Below are 23,663 nucleotides of genomic sequence, written 5' to 3'. Positions count from 1 at the left end.
ATCTGCAACATGTCGTGAAGAAACCACTTTGTTGTACGGAACGATGGCATTGAGAGGATTGTACCATATATGACACGATGAGAACTCCACACGCAGGCTAAGGTTGATGATGTACGGCTGATTAGTGTTCCCGTACAGGATGCGACCCCTGTCGTACGATGCGAAAGAAATGCTCTTGTCGTACGGTGTCGACAATAGGCTTTGTCCGTACAAGATGAAGTATCATCCGTATGGTGTGGGCAATATGATCTATCCATACGTGACAGAATTGACATACGGCAATAACTCCTTGGAACTTTGAAATGTGCATTGGCAGTAGGGAACAATGCACTAGGTGTCGTATGAAAGGAATGCAGTATGAAAGGAATGCACCTGTGATACCGTACAAGATGAATGAACTTGCCATGCCGTATGGAATGAGCTAAAAGTCGTACAATACAAAGCAATGACTGTAATAAAGTTCGTATGGTTCTGAGGTGATGTACGTGGCAAGGAGAAGGTGGTCGTAAGGTGGTGATTGCCTCATGGCGGTTTGGTGTCCGTACGATGGTGATTTCCTCATGGCATTTTGGTGTCCGTACGGTGGTGATTCCCTCATGGCGGTTTGATGTTCGTACGGTCGTGATTCCCTCATGGCAGTTTGATGTTCGTACGGTGGTAATTTCCTCTTGGCAATTTGATGTGATATCGTCTTGGTCTTTACTTGCCTTCGTGTCTCCTTCCGTACGGACTGCTTCGTACGGGTTGAGCCTTATTCCCTTCGTCCAACCCCAAACCCTGCCAATGTACAGTTTGTCTGTGTAGCTTTTCTAAATTTCCCCTCTATATGGATTTGCGGTACGGAACTCTTCTTGGGTAGTATTCCACAGGGCGTACGGATCCTTTTGAGGTAAATGGTGTGCTTCCAAATTCCGTACAGATTTGTTGTACGAATGATGTGCTTTCAACTTGTACAACCTTCTCTCATACAACCCCCTATAGCATACAGAAGACGTACTTCATTATTCCTACAACTTTTTTTCTCCTCATACGGCCTAACCCCATACAATTCCTTCAAGCCTGTTGGACTTTGCACTTCCTCAATTTCACTAATCTGTAGCATGTTACAGTCGGAGTGGAAGACTTCATAATCCTCCATCTGCCAGTGAAATAATCCATTAAGAGAACTCGTCTCATCCTCAAAGCAATCTTCCAGTTCGAGCACCGCTTCATCGTTGGGCTTCATACCTTTCCTCCTTCCATCCATACCTAACTCTCCACCCTCAGACTCAAAGTTCGAGGGTGCCAATTCTTCACTCACCGCTTGGTTCCTCAAGTCAATGATGTGCTTCCTCCCATCACTCTCGATCGAGAGTGTGTTTCGCTTCCAGTTATGATTCGCCTTGGCAATAATCAACCATCCCCTCCCGAGGAGTGCATCATATGCCTTCTTCTGTAACCAGATGACTACAAAGTCCAAGAAAAATTGTTGTGTCCCAATCATTACTTTTTGTGCCATCAATGTTCCCAACGGCTGGATGTCGTGTTGGTCGGCACCTACCAAGTGGAAGGTTGGCGGCCAAAGCTTCGGCTTCCCCATACATTTCCATGTGTCTTCTAGCAGTACATTTACTCCCGAGCCTCCATCGACAATGGTGTTTGTCAACTTCTTCCCCATTATTTCCATCTCGACGACCGTCGGCTTCCTCCCGATGCTCACCGTCAACAACATTGGATCACTAGACTCATTCCCTTCGGCTGATGGTTTTCTTGTCAATTCCTCCTCGTGTGGCTTACATTGTTTCTAGATGACTGTGTTGGCAATTGCCATTCTAAATTGTGGCATAGTTTGAAGAAGGTTTGCCACCTTGATGGTGTTGTGACATATTCACACATCGCCCCATTGCAAATGGGGACCCCTACTTTTTTTGCTTTCTGGGGTTTGCTTTCTTGGTTTTTAGGGTTTGTCTATTAGCCTTTGCATGCTGAGTGTTGCCAGAGGGATCACTAAGATAGCAGGCTCTGTTTTAACTAAAGGCGAGTCAGTGGATGCTCCGAGTTAGGCTCATCTTTAAAAGTCTTCCTTAGGACAAAGTTTTGCTCTTGTTGCTAATTGTGTCTTGTTTGAGTTTGAGGAGGTCAATGAAGCTTGGTGAGTGAATATCCTCTTTGAAGGTCTGAGTTAGGTCAAGTTGGTGAGTGATGAAGTCTAGAATGTCATCCTGATCTTCAAATGTCCTGAAATTTGGCTGTCTGGAATGCCATCCTGATTCTGAAATTTGACTGTCTAGAAAATTGAAGAATCCTCCAAAAACTAGATTTTGCATTATAACTCCTAGAGGTCTGAAACCACTCTCAAACATCCTGACAGTATATATGGAATATAACTTAAAGTATATGAAAGAATATACTTAAATGTTATATTCCATATATGAATCCTGACGAAGAGACCAAAATGTCAAATTTCGCTCCTGACCCTTCCAAAGGGTCCATAGCGAATTCCAATTTTGCTCCTGACCAAAGGGTCCAGATCGAATTCCTCTATAGGACATTCTACTTTGATCCAAATTTAGAACTAACTCATTCCTAGGCATTATTGAGGGCAAAACACTTATTTGGAGTGAAGAAATATGAAAATGAAGTCGGGATTTGAGCATAAGGAGGAATTTCGCTCTTGACCCTTCCAAAGGGTCCAAAGCGAAATTCATATGAGACCGTTTTTTCTTCACAAAACCTTGAAGTGAATGCTAACTTGGACTGGAGAATGATCGGGAGAGGCCTAATAAGTTATATCCAAGCCAAAGAAGGGAGGAAAAAGGTGAAAATGAGCCTAAAATGAGAATTTCGCTCCTGACCCTTCCAAAGGGTCCAGAGCAAAATTCACTTTTCCTCTATTTTGCTCTTTGATATGGCCAAGTTTTGGATTTTTGAGGCATGGTTGAGGAGGCTTTGATGCATATTTGCCTTTGAGAAAAGGTTTGAGGCGATGAAGTGGTAGAAATCAACCCAAAAGGAGAATTTCGCTCCTGACACTTCCAAAGGGTCCAGAGCGAAATTCCCTGTAGGTCCTATCCTTGGCCAAGGTCCAAAGCTAAATCCTCTCTTTTGGTCTTTTAGGAGGTCAAATCAATGATGTCTTCAGGAGAAAGCAATTCAAAGGTCAAGGGAAGTTCAAGGCAAGGAGATGATAAAATTTGAGCTAAAATGCAAATTTTGTTCCTAACCCTTCCAAAGGGTCCAGAGCGAAATTCTTATAGGGCCTGTCCCTGGGGAGGATCTTGAGCGAATTTCATTCTAATGCCTTTTTGTTGATGATTTAAGGTAAAAAATGCTATGATCAAGATAAATATATCATGTGTCCTTAATCATCTTTTGGTTTGTTTTGCAGATGGAGGAGGATCAGACCAAGACAAGGACGACCTATTCTAGTCCATCATCATCAAGGACATTCCAAAGGCATAAAGGTGGACTACATGTGTTCTAGGAGTTGCCATCTACCTCCAAAACCTTCACTTCGCCACACTAAGGAGCCACAAGATGACAAAGAAAGGCTTCGCCAGCACTTCAAGGCAAGGTATGCTACTAGAGAAGGAAGACTTGACGATAAGAAAGCCTCATCAAGCACTTGGGAGTAAAAGAGGTACATCATTCATCAAATTGAGACAGAAAAGAGATCAACCAAGACACAGACGTCAGACAAGGTTGCATCCCAGTCACTGCTCCTCCAATCGGATTGGTCCACCTCAGCATGTCCAGATTCAATGTACTTGACTCATCGGAGGCGGCACAAACTTTGGTGTACCTACCCCTGCTTCCTATTGGTCCTCGCTCTGGGAATGTAATTTTCTAATTGGTTAAGGAAGTTTGTTGTAACAAACTCTAATTAGGGTTTCTATCTTGTAATCCTAGCCATTGATTCTAAGTCAATCAGAACCATTTGTTTGTAAAGGGTTCTCTATATAAAGCCCTGGCTCCTCATTTGTAAAGGTTAATAGTGAATAGTCAAAGAGTAGGAAATAGTTAGAGAAGAGTAGAAAGAGAAGGCAAACATTGTTGCCAAGATGTTGTTGCAAAAGACTTGTAAACTTCATTGAAGAAATGGTGAATTCTATGTGTCGATTCAACAATTTGCATGGTCTCTATACTTCTCAAATTTGATTTCATGTTATTAGGTGAATGGAAGAAATTTGTATGATCAACGATGAAATTCGTATATCCATACTACTAGCACTTTGTTGATTGCAGACTTGCCTTGTGTAGTCAACTGGAATCATTCAGCTTAAGCTTAACTTCAATTATCGCTTCTTCATTGATATGCATCAACCTAACGGTGTCCATGCTTGTAGCGGTGATCTAAAGATCATAAAGCTTTCCTCATAAGATCGCACTAATCTTATGGAGATGATCCTAGGATGTCAAAGCAAGACTTAGTTAGAATTTCATCAAAGGTCATTCATTGCTCTTACGTTCTTAGTGTTAGAAATAGATCCCGTTCCAATCCTTATCCTTTTTCCTTTTTTTAAAATCAAGGGCTGGTGAAATTCCACGTTCCAGTAATATCCAAAGCAAATCAGACGTTCAAGTCGTCGAAAGTAAGTCCCCTTGTGATTCCAGCAAAATCACATCATACCGCAAGAGCTTCTCCACACGTAGAGAACCTACATATCAGAACCTTGGAGTTACTCCGACTGATCCTTCGGCGAGATCTTCAGCAGTCGGAAAACTTTGTTCAAGAGAGTATAAGGTACCTTTAGGTATTTTATTCTATGGTTGGTCATGTACAAAAGACACATCAACAGATGGGTACGGTTGTTTGTAGCATCTACCGAACTATGTTCTTCTCTGACTCCCGCAATGATATACTTGCAGTTCCATTGGAAGTTACTTGTTCCTTTGCCAACAGTTGTTCTACTTCGGCTTGTTCCTTTTCTGTACTAGAGTTTGAATACATCGCCTTCTTTGTTTGTGCTCTTGTGATTGCCAAGACTACGTCCTCTTGTTCCTCCATGTCTAACATATTAATACCCTTTTGATTTGGGTAGTTGCTGTCTTCATGGTCACCTGATCCACACCATTTGCACAATAATTGTATGTTGTCTTTTTTGTTATGGAAGTCTCTCGCAAAGTGTCCCCATTCACTACATTGTTGGCACTGTATGATAGGACATCCTCTGGAGTCGTACTGTATTTGGTTTCGCCCTCGTTGATTTCCATAACCACTTGGCGATACATTCTGTGATTTCGATGGGCTGGACTCTCCCTGTATGAAGAGTACTTGTGTACTTCTCATCTTCAAATTGTATGGGCACTCCTTGATTGAATGCCCCAGCACTTGGCAAATTTCACAAAACATATTTCTAAGACAATTACCCTTCATGTGCCCCTCCCTTTTGCACTCAATACACCATAGTTCATTACCTTCATTGTTGGTTCCTTTCTCAACCTTCAATTCTTTCATCATTCTCAACATATCCCGTCGAAGGGCTCGTACGGTTTTGGATTCTTCGTCACCGCTACCTTCGGTGCTCTCATCATCATTGGTCTTCCTCTTCTCTTGGGAGGAGGTTTTATTTTCACTCTTGATGTCCATCGCTCGATTGTACACATCGGCGTACGAGGATGAAGGCACTACTTTCATCTTCTTGCATAGTGAGGGTATCAATCCCTCCGTAAACCACCTCTTCTTCAACCTGTCGGCTAGCTAGTTTTCTATCTTGACCAACAGTTCTTTGAGCCTACAGTTGTAAGCGTGTACACTCTCATTTTTCCCTTGCTTAGTATTATAGATTTCGGCCATGATCTCATTATCATCCCTCAAGAGTTTGAATTCCTTCCAGAACGCCGTCTTCAGATCACTCCATCTCGTCTTCTGTTGGGTGTCTTGTTCTGTGTACTAGTCAATGGCGATCCCCTAAAGGGTGGTGGGAAACGCCTTCAGCTAGTAGTCCTTGTCATCTTGGCCATTTGCCTCCCAAATGGTTATACATGTTTTGCAATGTCGTACCGGATCCTCCGACCTGTCTCCCGTAAACTTTGGCAGTTTCTACTTCTCTTGGGTGTTCAACATTGTTTTCACTCGGAAGGTACATGTGTATTTGCCTTTTGTGTCGGACTTGGGTTGACTGTTTTGACCGCTACGTTCCGATGCTTTCCCTGCACTCTCGGCCACGCAGGCATCCTCTACACGTCCACCTTCAACGTCCCCAACAATTCGAGTACTTCCCGGTGTGTCAGACCTGAGTGAACTGGTCCGACCGCTACGTTCCAATGCTTTCCTTGCACTCTTAGACACGCGTGCGTCCTCTACACGTCCACCTCCAGTGTCCCAACACTCCAAGGACTTTCAGGCTTCAACTCGTCTCTATGCTCCCTCGGGCCGAGGGTTGTGTTGATGTGTTTTTATGCACATAACATTTCAGAATAAAATACCAAGGTAATTTACCCTCTCTTGAACAAAATTACCTCAGATGCTAAGAATGAGATCAACTAAAATGATTCCAAGGTTTCTACATGTCAGGTCTTGACGAATGGGTAACACAATGGTCGATGTGAATTGTTGTGTTCACTTGGGGACTTACGCAAATGTTTGGATTATCATGAATGATGCGGAGTAGGTGTGCTGACAACTTAAGATTTATCAATATGGCTCTGGATTTTACTTCTTACTAAAAAAGGGGCAAAAGGAATAGGGTTCAGGAAATCTATTCTAAGCCTCGGAATGTAGGAAATGATGAATGGATCTGGTGGAATCAAACTAGGTGAGGTCTCACAAACAGGTATTGACACAAACTTAGTGCAATCGTCTAAGGTATACTTAAAGATTTTCAAGCTATCACCATCAAATGTTGACACCATCCAAGTTGATGCTTGTCAAGGGATGAATAAATAGTTGAAGTTAAGCTTACTTAAATTTCCAGTTGGCCACACAAGGCGCACATACCAGCGGCAAGAGGCTAGTGGTATGGATTAAGGATTCCACACAAATATACTCAACAAATCTTCCACTCAATCTAACACACATGAAAATAAATTCTAATCTAACTTGGAGGAATTGAGAACCATGAATGCAAATACAACACTTGAAGAGCAAAATCACCAACAATTGAACAATGATTATGATTCAAATAGCTACAGCATATACCAACAATTCTACAAAAACTCTCTCTTACAAATGAGAGACAAGGAGGCATATATAGAGTCTCTTACAAACTGGATGGCCAAGATTGATCCAAGATCAACCACCGAGATCATACCAACAAAACCCTAGAATTGCCCTAATTAGGGTTTACATCAAAAATGGCGCCACCTACATATGGCCCAATGAAAAGATACCGAGTCATCAAATAGGGAATCTTCTAGAAGATTTCTCCCTGCATCTCTCTCTCTCCTAGCATACTCCAAGAATCCAGCCAATACTGAATCTAACTCCTCCATGGAAATGCTAGGCAAGGTATCCTATTGTGAATCAATCACATCCAGTGAATCCAAGCAAGCATACAAAGTGTTCTCCCATTCTTGCATGAGCTTCTGCGAACTATGAACATGAATCAACAAAGAGACCAAGTCATCTATCTGACTCTTCTTAAAACAGTCCAACTGGCAAAAATACATAAATTTCATCTTGTCTCTTAATTCGGCTAAGTGTAAACCACTAGCACCACTAACATCAACACCCAATAATTCCTCAATCGAGGCAAGGATCTTCATCTGAATGTCCTGAATTAATCCCTCCATCTCCATACAACTCGACTGGGTGTTCTCATAAGTTGATTTCCTCACGGCTAATGAACAATACCAGCCATGGAAATTGTATGTCTCCACTGTGCACAATGTTCTCGCTGACCAAGGTGGATTTAGGAATCTTGTTCAAAGCCTGGAGGCATGTGATAGTCTGCTCTTGACTAGACCGGAATTCTTCCCAAACTCCCTCCAAATATTGGATTCTGAATGTGAGTCCCGTTGTCCTATCATATGCATGGACAAACTGAGTAAGGAAATCATCTGCCTGCTTTCTTGTATTCTCAATCTACTTTTCCACCTCCGAGAGTGTACCTCTCACTGCCTCATAGTGTGAATGCATTCCATGGTCAACTGCAATAGGGGAAATAAGGGTGGGATCTTCACGCCTAATCCTTGCAATATACTCTCTAAGTCTAATATTCTCTTCTCTGTACCTTTCTTTCTCGGCAATCTCTTTGTCTAACCTTGCATCAATTGCCTCGAGGTTTTCACCAACCTCCTGAAATTCTTGCTTTCTGGATGTATGACCAAGGGCAACCGAAGTGATCTGGAAATCCATAGGAGTAGCAACATTTGTTGTCACGCCTGCAATAGGAACAGCAATCTGCATTCTTGTCTCATCTCTAGCTATGTGCGACAAAATCTCCGCTCTCTTGGGCTCTTTCTCCTTAGCACTCCTAGCTACGTAGTCATCAATGTCGTCAATAGGATGTACCTCTATCATTTGTTTACATTTCTTCATACTTCTCATCAGCCATTCAGGAATAGCGGCCCTCTCCATACCATCATCGAGACATATTTCTCGATCAAGTCCTCTCAATGCCAAGATAACATCATCATCATCATCAAGATTATTCCTGGTCCAATCGTATACCTCATTTCCCAAATTAAACTTCCAAAAGGACAGTAGGGGATCCCGACTGATCATCATTCTCATTAGGAGGTGCAAATGTCGTTGTGGTATGAAACTCCCAAGCATTCCCTAGCAGTATCAATGTGTTGGAACACTGTTGGGTCTCCTTGTTCTGCTCTATTATTTCAATCACTTTGATTGATGAGACACTGAGAGGGGGTGAAGGAATGATAGGTGGAGGAATGATAGTCTTCTATTTCTTCTTCACCTCCTCAATCTTCTTTCCTCTGGCCTTGACTTCTCCTGGCGTGTTCTTCCTTCTCTTGGGAGCTTGACTCTCTTCGTCTGCATGAATCTTGTCATCACTAACATTCCTCTAATCATCCTCAGAAATAGACTCTTCCAGCTTCATCCTTTCATAAGTGAAGGGAACACCCATATCAACTAACTTATTCATTTGTATATCTACCCATGCACGGGAGAAACTCAAGACCTCTCTCATCAATACATTCAAGTCAATCTCTTCTTGACTCTGACCAATTAGGCAATAGGATTGCCTTCTTCATTTCACTCTCATACTGTGGATGCGTATGATCTTTGTTATCTAACACTTGATGAGGAATGAGGAAAAGTCCACATTTCCTCATGAAATCCACTAACATTCTAGACCACATTCTTCTCTTCACTGCTTGCTTGTCCATCAAGTTGGCCCAATAATCTTCTATGTCAACTTTGTGAATGAACTTCTCTCCCCTGATCCTTCCAACTTTCTCATCTGGATCAAATCTTTCTCTTTTCTTGTATGTAGCAAATTGATAGAATGCAAGCTCCTCACTCGCATTGCTGGAGGCTATGGCAAACTGGCAAACCTCTGACGTTTTCCCAACTGAAATAGGGAATGTCATGCCTATCCTATGCTTCTCTCTTTGAATGATATCGAACTTTAGAAGCTGTCTCGCCACTTCCAACAAGATCATTCTGTTGGTCGGATACCTAGGAAGTCTGTAAGGTACGTGAAAGTGGGAAACTCAATATACCACAATCCATATTTCTCTATTAGCTCTGTTGCCTCCTTGGACAATCTTTTGTGGATTCGCCTTGCAGCATCCATGTGATATACATAGTAAATGCATCATTCACTCTCTTATAGTCTTCAATTCTATACATGCTCAGCTGGGGGTAGCATTCATGACTCCTGAATTGTCCTTGCCCATTCTTCACCTTTGCATATTAATCCTCTGTATGAAACAAACTGTGCAAGCAGGTATACCAAGTAAGAAGTCATGGCGAATGACTTGGACCGCTCTACATTACTCAGCTGAAAGTCTAGATTGTCACTTATAATCTTAGAAACAATCCTGGATGAAGTAGAACATCCATCCATCGAATATTGCTCCCTACGGCATCCCCATCACTCTGTTGAGTAGGAATATTAAATCGCTATACTCCTCCTTGAAGTCTATGCACATGAGTGTCTTGGGAGCCTTGGAATGATGAGACCTAGGCTCAATTATCCACTCTTTGTTTATCAAATTCTTGCATACACCCATCTTCTTCGTGTATCTTTCTTCATATTCATCCTTAGTCACATCCTTCATGTTCGTTCCGTGTGGAATTCCGAACACCTCTGCAATAGCATCCTCAGCAAGGTAGGCAATGACAATGCCCTTATGAGTCTTGATCATTCGAGTGAGCGGATCATAACATCGTGCACGCTCCAGGATAAGCTCACTGCACTGTATGGACTGTGGAAATCCAGCAGCATGAAAAATACCACTCTTCATAATGTTCGCATATGCTGGGGAAGGAACTTGATCTTCGACTCCGAACATCCGCTATTGCATCTGGTCAAAGTCTAGGAAATGCATGTTTGTATCTGTGATCTCCTTCCATTTTGATGAAATCTTAAGCTCTAGATAAAATCCAATCTTCAGTAGTTCTTTCCTTTCCTTAAATCCGGACTTCGACATCGTACCTGTACGAAGCTTGAAGTTAGACTTAGGAAAGTAAATAATGCTCTTGATAAAATTCCTGACTTTCTAAAGATTTTAGCTAATTAGAGCATGAAGTCAAGAAAATAATCCATACTCTTTGTAGATTTTAACAATTAGATTCAAAGTGTGACAACGCTAGGGCATGGAGACCCTCTATTAAATTCATTAATACCTCGTTATGCTTGGAAAATATGCAAGCTAAAATGCAAAGGAGTATATCGGATCAACAATGACTAAGGAAAGGTGTGAAAAGTTGTGTTTTCACACAAAGTATGTCTAAAGACACCTTCCACAATCAACAATGGAGGTCAACAAATCTGAAGACAACCTAAAAATCAGACTTTTAAAACATGTTGTAATCCTTCAAAAATATGCATAACTTGATAAAAATCAGTTTTGGTGATGGAAACAATCATATTCAGGAATGTAAGTGTGGCTGGTAAAAAAAAATTCGAAGGACAAGTCTGAAAATTGATTACTTCAGACTTACCAGCACCTTGCAAAGTAGTAAAAAAATCCCTGAAAATGATGGAAAATAGCTAAGAAATCAGCTCCAAGCAAAATCGCCAAAGTGGTTAGGTGTCTGAAAATGAAAATTTCTGAGGACAGCTGCCTATAATGGAGTTTTCAGACCTGCAACAGCGATAAAATGGTCTGAAAATGCACTAAAAACTCCATAAAACACCTCCAAATTGAAATCGCCTAAGTTAGAATTGGCTGGGCAATGAAAATTGAAATCTGAAAATTAATGTGCAGCCAACAATGGAGGTCAAATCTGAAGCAAACCTCAGATCTGAAACAAATCAGCGAACTGGGAAAGATGGCAGCCACCAAGCATGAAGAAAATCACCCCAAACAATGGCACAAAACTCTCCAAATGAAAATCAAAATTTTCCCAGCTATGGCACCATTTTTTAAATTCTGAAAATGTCTTCAATGGCAGCTCGGATCTGCAACAATGGAGGTTGGAACAACGAGCAACAAATGGAGGAGAACTATCGCCAAATTCTCCAACACCAAAAATCGCTAGCTTTCACCAAAAATTGCCAAACTTAGGAGAATCGAAAAATCTGAAAATGGTCTTTAATGGCAGCAAGGGAATGGAACAGCCAAACTGGAAAAAAATGGAGGAAAGAATCCTCAACCCAACACTTCACTTGAGCACTTTGCCAAAATTCGCCAATAAGGGAGAAAAATCACCTTTCATGGGGAAACCTAGCATATTTAATAATAAAATAATGTTGGAAACTCCTCTCTTATACTTGCTTTTACCTCTCACTTTCACCACACAAGCAATGTGGGATAAAACACTTGCTTATATACTTGTTTGGTAAAAAACCAACTTGCTTCTAGAAGGTTAAAATATTAAATGCTTATTGCAAGTTATTTAATTTTTTGCTTTTAAAATTTTAAATAATCATTAATCATCATTTACAAACAATTCAAAATGGGGCTCACTTATTAAATATTTCAATTTAAGTCCAAATTGAGCCTCCAGGGGAAAATCAACTTTAGATGGGATTAAAAAATCCCTTAAAAATCATTTAAAATGTCAAAAATTTCCCTACAAGGGAAAATCGACCTTAGCTTGGATAAAAATCCATGCTCAAATTTCATCAAAATGCACATAAAACACTCCAAGAGAAAATCGATGGTAGTCTGGACACAAAATCCACACTCCAAATTCACTTTACTTGCAAAAAATACTCCCTGGTGGAAAATCGACCTCAGTCTAGATGAAAATCTGAACTTAAAACTCATCAAAATGCTCTCAGTGGAAAATCAACTTGGGTCTGGACTGAGAGTCTGCACAAAAATCCGCACTAATTTGTCACAAAACATCCTGGTGAAAAATTGACCCAGGCATGGAATCATCCTCAACGTTGTCCGCACTATAGTCTGCACACCAGTTCGCACTCCTGGTGGAAAATCGATGGCAGTCTGGAAAAATCCTGACACAGCCAAATTTTAGCACTTCCAGGGGAAAATCGACCCAGGTATGGATAAACAGTGGTGGAAAATCATAGCCAGTATGGATTTCAGGGGAAACCCATGTGCAGTGTGGATTTTGAGTGGGGGAAAGGGTGGGTAGTCTGGAAGATGAGGGGAAAAGCACGTCTAGCATGGATTTTGACCTTCCAACCCTTGGAATATGGATTTCTCTTAGGAATTTGGCATTTTAACCACTCAAAATCACCTAGAAACTTCAAAATTAGATTGGACTCAGGCAAATTTTCCAAAATATTGAGCTAAACGCTAGGAAATTGTATGGATAAAGTGCGAAATCAATTTAAATAATACCTTAGGAGCGAGAAAACAACTCCAAAAGGTCTGGGAATACCTTGGCACTTTAAAATCACCGACGTGCGTGTTTAAAAACGCGTTAACGCTGAAAAGGTCAACACAGACACAATTTAGGATAATTAAAATATCAACATTTGCAACTTGATCCTATAACCTCAAAACCCTAAACGACACTAGGCATGATCAAAAACTTCGAGACTCGAGCACGGGAAACGCAAAATTGCCCACTAAGCAGCCAAAACCCTAACCTAACAACGCGGAAAGCCAGAAAAAAGGGGGTCCCCATTAGCAATGGGGCGATGTGTGAAAAGGTCACAACAGGTCGGTAGATCACCTAATCGCTTGGTCTTGACCACCCTGTGGCCTCTTCTCACCTTTGATGGGATCTACGGACATGAATCACTCAAGGCTGACCCAATTTCTTTTAAGGCAACGGCGCCAAAATGTTTACCGCTACAACTAGTAAATTAAATACAGGAAATAATAATGTACATGACAATGCATACCAGACACGGCAGTAAAATATATCTTTATTCGCACATTCAATTATTATAGAAAAGAGACCAAAGATGGTTGGCCAAGGATTACAATAGATCCGACAATACCATGCCACTTCCTTGACAGTACATGACATATTTAAAGGACCCGACGATTGCCGAGAGGTACACAATCGTCAACCAACTGACACATAACTACCCAAGACTGACAACCCACTTAATACAATTAATTAATACCTTATCGGATAACAAATATTATCAAACATAACAATAGGCAATTTATGTCGACAACACAGACTTACGTGAATGGAGGAGTAGTGAAAGATGGACAATCACCTGATTTCCACCAGTGGTATAACTTGCTCCGAATGAGGAGGGTCATCTTTGAGGATATCAGTAGTGGTTGCACTCAAGTGGACAATGCAATAAACGTGATACATGATAAGATTGTGGAGGTAGCCGAAATCATACTTGAGAAGGAAATGAATGAAGGAATTCATATAGATGTCGATCAGCTGATTGAGAGAGTAAAAGTCACATTCTTTGGGACACCTGGATCACCTTCAAAGAGGCAGTTGGAAGACATACACACATTCATGGTAATTGTCAGCAAGACTAAAGATTTTGGGCCAAAATGGGAGAAAACCTTTTCTTTTGCCTTAGACGAGGTGAGCTTCATGGAAGATCAATTGAAGAACATACTTGCTGCTCCAATAACCAAAATTGAATTCACGGTGTCCAGATTCATTGAATTTGCAACAAAGGAAAAGGATAAGGGAAACAAACTTCTAGCAGATAGTTTGTTATTATCCCATGTGGCATCATTTTTCCTCATTGGAGGATTTTTCCTCAAAGTTTGTGCCAAATGGATGTCACATTCCCATTGGTTGATATTTAATAATTTGCATAAGATTAGGTTTTGTTATAGCAACCCAAATAGGGTTTAGGTGGCAATATCTTGGCCCTTGATTCTGATTTAATCTTAGTCATTCATTGTATTTAAGAGCACTATACAAGCCCCACTCATTTCATTTGTAAAAGATCAATTAGAAGAGTTTTGAAGAATTGTTGCTTTGATGCTGCCAGAAATAATAAAGTCATTGAAGTGTTGGTGAATTATTGTGTTTTGGAGCATTTGCTTGTTTCTTCATCCTTTTATGAGAGAACTTAATATTTAAAAGACAAAAAAAGATAGAATAGAATTTACTTAAGTATTTAGATGAATGAAAGACTCGTGTGCATGATTGATAGTGAAGCTCTTATTGTTCACACTACTAATATTTCATCAAGGGTGAAGTATCTTGTGTAGTCAACTGAACTCATTTTGGCCAAGCTTAACTTCAATTACTACTTCCTCATTGATATGCTTCATCTTGATGGTATCTGTATTTCTGGTAGTGATTTGAAAATTATTAGCTATTCCTAGAAGATCACACTAGCCTTGTGAAGATGTTCGTTGCATGTCAAAGAAAAGCTTAGTTGAGCTCACTTGAAGTTGTCCATTGCTCTTGCATTCTTAGTGTTAGTTTAGTATTCCTAAACCTTACCTCTTTTTCACTTTTTTATAAAGATCATTAGTAGTAGTAGTAGTAGTAGGAAAGAGCTATATTGAGAATTTGCAACATCATTAATAAAACAGCATTCCTTGCGATTAAAGAAGTTTCATCTCTTCAAGAACAATTACATAAGTCTCGTTGGAGGAGTAGCAAACACATCAAACCATTGAAGCTATCCAACACGTCCAGACCTAACATTGTAAACCTTGGAGTCATCTCAAGTGATCCTAGCACTTAGCATTTGAGAAGTCTTTGTTCAATAGAGGATAGAGTATTCAATACTTTATTCAGTGTTCGATCATGCATAAAACTCACATCAACAAGTGCGTAAGGAGGTGACTTGAAATCCCCAAAATGGGCACCTATAAATCTATCTATTCCACTCCACCTTATTATGACTCTTCACCTTCCATATGTGGCCGCCAAGAGGGGTATTCTTCCTATCTTGCCTTCAAAATGATATAATATGGGTCCACTCATGAAAAATACATTTGCCTTTAGTCATAGGCCACAAATATTAAATTATTTCAACTCCTTATGCCCCCTTGCACACTTTCCTTGGTACATAGAGACCTATAGAAGCAGGCATTTATTATTATTCACCTAATCTTAATAAAAAAATAAAATAACAATATTTTTTGTTGATGCAAGATTTCTCTAGGCCCGTGGATGCTCGTGCATCACACTCCCAAATTAGGAAACTTTTGTGAGCTTGGTCTCACAAAATGGAGTTGGATGATAGAGCCACCCTTTCAAATTGCCAACAATCTTCAGTGAACCCCATCACTATAATAGGTACCTCCAATTGGTTCTGTCTCTTCCAACACCTAGTTGGAACAAAGATCCTTCTCCATTGACTACATCTTCTCTACACTCTTCTTCCTTAATTTGGAACCAACTCTGCCATAATCCGACCTCCTCCACCATATTTTCTTTGCACTACTCTTCCCCAATATAAAATATGTTCCACCATAATCCGACCTCCTCCAATATTACTCCACTCAACATTCCTCTTCTCTTCTTTGTGGGTTTTAACCCACCCAAATCCAGTCACCTCAACCAAATGCATTCTACAATCTCCTTTGCACTTACCACCTCATCATACACCTTTCTAGCATCCTCTACTACAACATCTTAAATATTTTCTTCCTTCAATATCTCTTGCTTTACAACCAATCTCTCTATGGTCGGCTGCTCCACGTTCTCCATCATCCTCATGCCCTCCAAAGGACATTTAACTTCTGCTACATCTTCATATGCTGCAACACCACCCACAACTACAATCTCTTTCCTTTCTTCTTTCATGCCTTTCCAAAGACATGCTCCCTTATCTTCAATTGAAGCCAACCACTCTACCTCTACTGCTGCTGCAACCCTTTCTTCACCTTGCACTTCTGCTGTCAACATTTCCAAGCCTTCGCAAAGACTTGCCTCTTCTGCAATCTCCCAAAGTTCAACTTCCAAGAAGCTATTGATTCTTCTAATCTCCTCTTTTTCCAGGATAACATCCTCGTCTTGATTAATCTTCTCATCAAACAAGGGATCCTCAAAGTCCATCTTCAACTCTGCTGCAACCTCCTCGGTCTAGTTCTCCATGCCTTTCAACAAACATGTCTATGTTGCAAACTCTTCTTCATCTTCATCAAATATTGGACCCTCCAAGTCCTCTACTGCATTCTCTTCTTTTGTGCCACATGCAAGGCACTATAATGCATCTTCCTTCTTTCTTACAATCAAAACATCATTAGAAAAATTACCCATTCCCTGCAACTCTATCAACTCTTCTCTAGTTCTATCTCTTAGTCTACTTTCTCTTCTCACAAGCACAAGAATCCTCAAAATTCATCCAATGACAAATGTCATTTTCTTCTTCCTCTTTTCCATCTTCAACTTCTCGAATCCTCTACACAAATCCTCTTACCAACACTATTAGGTCCCAGTGCAAACTGCCTCACGTTCGGTGCTCTACTTGCACAATTAAGAACTCTTGCTCCACAACTCCACTACATAGCTCCTCTTGAAACTTTCTCATACACACACTCAACCACAGATCCCGGTGCAAGACTGCCTCACGTTCAACACTCTGTCTGCATGTTGAAGAACACTGCAACAACTCACGTACTTTGTAATGTCCCCTATTAGAACGCTACATTTTTCCCAATAGTTACATACATCATTTCACATCATTATGTCTTAAATTAGGTTACTGAGACTAGAAGTATATATGATGCAATAAATAACTAATTAAATTTAGGGTTCACCCTCACTTCTTCCCTAACCGTATGTAAGATGGTGGAATTACTGTGCTAGGGCGCTTGAAAACAGTCTACAAGCGGGCTCCCTCAAGGTTTCATAGGAAGATAAGCTTATGCCCATCTCGGGACTCTCCCTCAAGGCTTCAAAAATATATGTCCTTACCCATCTTGGGATTTACCCATCTAGTGACCAAATTACTCCGCCTTTCCCTACACAAACCCCCTATCCCTATTTAGGCATTAGTGGAAGACTAAGGACTGGGCTATTTATATAATAGTCTTTCATGTATTTTGAATGTGTATGAAATTAAGTATGACTGTCATACATAATGCAGTCTATATTAATATTACTACTAAATTCTGCATAAGACTATTATCAGGCTTCATATATTAAGCATACATATTCAGCACATCCCCATGCATACCACCAAGAACAAATATGTTACTGCCTGTAACTTAATAACAGATCAGATCTGACCTGATCAATGGTAATTCACTGGATGCTTTGATTCCTTTCTTTTATATCTCTCAACGTGAGGGAGAGATCACACCTCTTCATCATGTATGCCCTTTGGCAAGAGACACTTTTTCATCATTAGCACCCTTTGAAAGAGTGCAACTCTTCATTATTTCTACCCTTTGAAAGGGACGCAACCTTTCACAATCAGATCTGCACTTCTTATTTAAATCAGATCTGCACTTCTGATTCCCAAATTATCCCCCCTTTAATGAGTTCTCTTCTCCCTTTTATACCCCATCTTTGGGGGAATCACAACTTATCATTTCATGCCTTTTGTCCATTCATTAACTTTAATCAAATTTTAATTATATTTAATTATATTCTTTTATATTTTAATTTAATTTTTATTTTTATTTTTATTCTTTTGTATTTAAATTTTATTATTATTATTTATTATTAAATTATATTTTACAAAGGAGACATTACATACTCCACCAACAGATCCTGGTGCAAGACTGTCTGTTGATGTGTATTTTGTACACAACCAAACACAAAATAAAATACCCAAATGGTACCTTATCCTCTCTTGAATAAAGCCTCTGAATGCTGAAGATATTGCGGAAAAAGGATCAATCAGGATGGCTTCAAGGTTCTTCGTTGTAGGATCTCTACGTGTGGATAAGCACCAGTGGTCGTTGTGTATGCTGTTTCTTCAAGGGGCCTTACGTACTTCCAAAGAAAGCTTGTTCATTATACTCTCGTTTGACTACCGGAACAGGATTTTCCTAATACTAACAAGTTTTTTCAAAAAAAAATCAAAAGACAAAGGCTTCAAGGGATGAATACTAATCTAATCCTAAGAATGACTCAATGTAGGCTAGGCTTGGTAAGATTCTACCAATTTCAGTATTGCCAAGAAATTACAACTCTACTGGAATTGATGCGATTTTCTAAGGTAATTCAGTAATTTTCAAATCATCAAGGATATAGATACTCTCATAGAGATACATATCAATACTTCCAAAAATGATTGATGTTTTAAGCAATCTCAATATTTCCAGTTGACCACACAAGGCGTCCTTACAATCAGTAAGAAGCTAGTGGTTTGGAACGTGAATCTCACCAAAGATCAAGCACAACACTTAGTCCTTCCAACTTAAACTCAAATACTACTTTGACTGAGAGCGATTCAAGAAAATAAACAACCATGAAGATAGCCACAAGTATTGCAATAAAACACCATAACTTCAATATTTTATTGATCTCAAAGCCAAATGGACAACAATTGTTCAAAATTCTTTCTTCACTACTCAATCTTGCTACACAATAACTTTCTTCTCTCTAAGCTCTCTCTCTTCTCTAACTTCTAAAAAAACTCTCCCAAAATGAAAATGAGTGAGAGTATATATAGCATCCCCAAATACAATGAATGGCCCAGATCAAAAGAAGATCAACGGCTGAGATTTTGACACCTAAACCCTAATTAGGGTTTGTTACAAAAAAGGTCCCCATTTAGATAAACATTATTAAATGCATAGCCAATATTTAATTGGCACAAATATCGAAGAAACATAGACCAATAGGAATTAAGCTGCCACATCATCCTATAACAACTTTTCATCTAGAATTTTGTTCCCCTTCCTAAGCTCCTTTTTAGCATATCCAACGAATCTAGACACAATTCCCTCAATCTCAGCAATGGGAATCTCAGGAAGATTCTTCATTCGTTTTTCCAAGTGAAGGACTTGATCAAAAGCAGTGAGAAGAGCTGTCTCCCATCCAGGTTCAAGTTCTTTGATCTTCTCAATCAGGAACATGGTAGTGAACATCTGATCTCGTTGCTCATCTGTGATGACGTTCCCCTCTTTGCAAAAGATGACCTTGATTCTCTCCTCCAACTCTTGGATGTCCACATCTGTCTCAATCTCGATCCGCCTGCCAAGAATGGTACACAACACTTCAAACACCCTATCTTGAATTGGATGGATGATACCTTCAACTTGACTGCATTTGGTGTTGATGTCTTCAAAAAGGACCTCTTTCATCTGGAGAAGAGTTGACCACTGTAGGAGGTTTTGGGTTCCTCCATCCATTATCTTTTCTTGTGCCAGGATCCGTCTTGGTGTTTGCCTTATTACTTGTAGGACAGGAATGATAACATCTCTAGTGTGAGTGAAAGCGGCTACAGTTATCATTAGATTATGGATAACCTCAAGGACCTGGATAGCTCGATGAACTGTCTTCATCATTCTTGTTGCAAATTCAACGGCTACCGTGTGGGATTTATCAATCCAAGAGCTCATAAGTTGAACCAAGCTCTTGACCCTTTCTGCCTCGCCAACCGATTCAAGAGGGAGTGCTTGTAAAGGAGATATTGCTAGATCCCGACGTCTCAAGGGCTGATTGAGATGACTAAAATAGCCTCTCCAAGCACCGACCTCTCTCTCAAGCTTCTTATTCTTTTCCATTTCTTCTTTAAGTTTGTCTTTAAGTGCTTCAAATGAATCAGTTGCCTCTTCCATCGCTTGTTCGGTGGTAAGTGGACCAAGCTCAAATGTTTCTAAGTCATACTCATCTGCAAGAATCTCACCCTCATATTTGTCCACTACTGGCATAGCTACTTGCAATTTCCTGGATCCTGTCTCATCTCGAATTACCTTGGACATTTTTGTGGCCTTCCTCTTTTCTATCACCTCTTGAGAACTCCCTATAAGGCTTTCTAAATCAAATACATCTTCTTCCTCTTCAACCACAACTACCCTTGTCAGTCTCTCTTTTAACCAATCCGGAATGGCGGATCTTGTTTCCTTTACTTGTATTTCTTTAAGCAGTGGTCCATCCTCTCAGAAAGGAGATGTCGCTTCATCATCATTCTTCTCTTCATGTAGCTCATTAGCATCAACTTGGGGAGATTGACTCGACGACTGCTGAGGTGTCTTTCCCTTTTCTTGCTTGTCATTTTGTACCATGGATTCCATAGACTCATCAATTTCATATACCATCTTCTCCCGATCTGCCTTCTTTTCATGTCAAGAAGATGTGCCTGGTGGGTGATCGAGGTTTGCCTTCTGCTTCTTCCTGGTGGATTCCCTTTTCTCAGGTCTTTATTTCTTCTTTGAGCCTTTGGAATGAGAAGTATTCTCACTCACGCTTGCTTCGCCTTCTTCTCGTCTTGCCTCCAAAGTGAATGTCATTGATACATTCTGCTCTTTCAACTTCTAATGCTGTACATCCACCCATCTGCGAGTGCATGATAAAACAGGAGCCATCAAAGCTCTCAGGTCTAAAACCTCGGGCTCATTCCAATCTATTTTCACTTCCTTGTCCTCTTTCTCGTAAGATGACTGGAGGTATCTACCATTATCTTGGGCCTGATCAGCTACTCTATAAACTTTGCATTTCCTGATGAGATCTAAGGGTAGTCGGGAATGCATCTTTTTCTTAACCTCTAAATCACTTGGGAGATTCATCCAAAAGTCTTCTACCTGAAACTCATGCTTGTACTTCCTGTCGACTGTCTCCTCCATATAACCATGAGGATCAAAATTCTCCCACGAGGCAAAGAATGAGAATGAGTATAAAGATAATTCCTTCTCTGCATCCTCTGAGGCTTGAGTGTTAGGACACACCTCAACTGAATTCCCCAATATGATGGGCACGGGAATTCCATTTCCATGCTTGTGTCTAGATGCCTTCGCATAAGCTACCAACTATCTAGTCACCTCAAGTAGCACTATCCTGTCTGTTGGATATCTTGGCAACATGTAGGGAGGTGAAGGACACCCCTGAATTCTGATGTATGTGAACTTTTGAAATTGGATGAACCAGGCGCCATACTTCTTCACAAGGTCTTGTGTATCCAGAGACAGACGATTGTGAATCCCACCTTGCAATATCCTGGTAATGTTCATCGTGAATGTGTCATTGACTAACTTGTAGTCACTTCTAGGCGGATGATGCAGATGAACATAAGAATCACAAACCCTTATTTCTCCGGGTCCTCTTCCGATCACTCCTCTGTGAGGTAGCCCTGCATACTCGAAACTTCTGATTAAAGCATATATAACATATGAGCTCATGTGGAATGATTTGGTGGGTCTTAGCCTTCTTAACTGCACGTCCAAACAATTGCTAATGATTCTGGCCCAATGAAGCATTCCTTTTCCTTGGACTATCACTTGAATGAAGAAGAACATCCACTTTTCGAAGAAGAAGGCTTGAGGGGCCCCTGTAACTCGATTGAGCAAAGTTATCAAATCTTTGTACTCCTCCTAGAAATCGATCCTATGTGGCGTATTGGGAATCTTGTTCAGGCAAGGCCGACTCTTGAGCAACCAATTCTTATTGATGAGATTCAGACACGTATCGGGATCATCTTCATAGATTGACCTGGCTCCTTCTAAGCTTTTTTAAATCATATCTTTATGGTTTGGAAGATGAAGAGCTTCACTTATGGCTTCCTCTGAAAGGTAAGCTAAGATGTTCCCGTCCTTAGATACGATCGTCCTTGATTGTGAGTCATAGTGGCGGGCACACTCGATCATCAGCTCATGACACTTGACTGCGGGAGGGAAACCAGCCGCCTTGATGATGCCACTTTCAATTATCTTCTTCGCAACAGGTGATGGCTTGCCAATGTAGGGGACCTCTCGAAACTTCTTCACGTTGAAGTTGCCTAGGTTGGTGTCTCCAATATTACTCCATTTGGACACGATCCTGGTCTCCAATTCGTCATTCTTCTGATCTTCTTTGATGAGAGTTGGGCGACTAGTAGATACTCCGGCCTTTGGAGTCGCCATCTTGACACCTACACAACATTTCAAAATTAGTCCTTGAGCATTAAAGGGTAGAAAATAAGACTCAAAAGGAGGATTTAAGATATTAATTAGGAAATTTCATGATAAATCTAGAATTATTCATTTCCTAATTAATTAATCAACACTTAGACTTTTCTAGAAAAAATGCCTAAAAAATTAAGTCTTGAATAAGGATATTAAGATAATTTTGCCATACCTCCTCTTGAGTACTCAAAAAAAACTTGACACTGATGAAAGAAAACTAGACTTTGATGGACAAGGCCTAGATTATAGTCCTCCCTTGGATGGATTGCGCCTCCTCTAGCTTCAAAAGAATAAATTCCACCCTCCTTAGTATCCACACTTAGTAGAAATTCGCCTCAAACATGCTATATTTCACTCCTCAAATTCGCACTTCAACTTCGCATTTAAGAAGGGATGAATGAATGATTAAAACTTGAACAAAGCATCCCCTTTATATAAAGCACTCACCTCTTGTTTCCCCAAGGCCGACTTGCTAATAAAGAGGTAAAAAAAAAAAAAAACCTTTAAAAATGTGGGCCGACTTGCCAAATAAAGGCAAAATAATGCCTTGAGTGCTTTTTGATAAATTTTAATTTAAAAATTAATTTTAGATGTCTCTAAGATGCCCCTTTTGATTATTTCAAGGTCAAAAATTAATTTATTAAATTAAAATGCCTCTAATTTAATGCGAATTTGATTTAATCTTTCCAAAGGCCTCGAAGTTAGCAATTTTGGGGGATTTGAGGAATATCAATGCTTGACTAAGGTATCAATGAAGAATGCCAATAACTTCGCCTTGGACCCTTAGCAAGGGTCAGGAGCTATTTTTCAAATTAGGCCTTGAACACCTCATTGTTACACGTCCAAAACATCACCTAGGCATCTTAAATGGCATCTTTTACTAGAGTTTGGGTTTGATTTCACTTGAATTTTGGAAGAAAAGTGCATTTAGGGTTTTTTCGCCTTGGACCCTCACCAAGGGTCAGGAGTGATTTTTCAAATTTTCTCTTACTCCTCCATCATTTAGCCCCAATCTATTTCACAAGGTTAAGCAATAATCCTCTTCATTCATTCCATGCATGCTTGGTTTGTTATTGCAAGGCAAAATAGGTGTTTGAAAGATTTTTGCCCTGGACCCTTAGCAAGGGTCAAGAGCAAATTTTGCAATTTTGATTAAAAAATCCTCATTTCTTCATCTAAAAACT

At 40.2% G+C, this 23,663-nt stretch overlaps 1 protein-coding gene across 1 annotated transcript in view; it reads right to left on the bottom strand.

Annotated features, from left to right (window-relative positions):
• Nucleotides 1-16,057: 16,057 nt before the first annotated feature.
• The window catches only part of LOC131046804 (protein NEDD1), a 55,617-nt gene continuing 48,011 nt past the window's right edge, over nt 16,058-23,663 (bottom strand). The window contains exon 7 of the mRNA XM_057980589.2: nt 16,058-16,507. Coding sequence (XP_057836572.1) covers nt 16,058-16,507 — 450 coding nt within the window. The remainder of the gene's footprint in view (nt 16,508-23,663) is intronic.

The sequence above is a fragment of the Cryptomeria japonica genome, chromosome 8 (genome assembly GCF_030272615.1).
Source record: "Cryptomeria japonica chromosome 8, Sugi_1.0, whole genome shotgun sequence".
Taxonomy (NCBI): domain Eukaryota; kingdom Viridiplantae; phylum Streptophyta; class Pinopsida; order Cupressales; family Cupressaceae; genus Cryptomeria; species Cryptomeria japonica.
The sequence above is the reverse complement of the archived record's forward strand: the minus strand, read 5'-3'. Positions and strand labels throughout refer to the sequence as shown.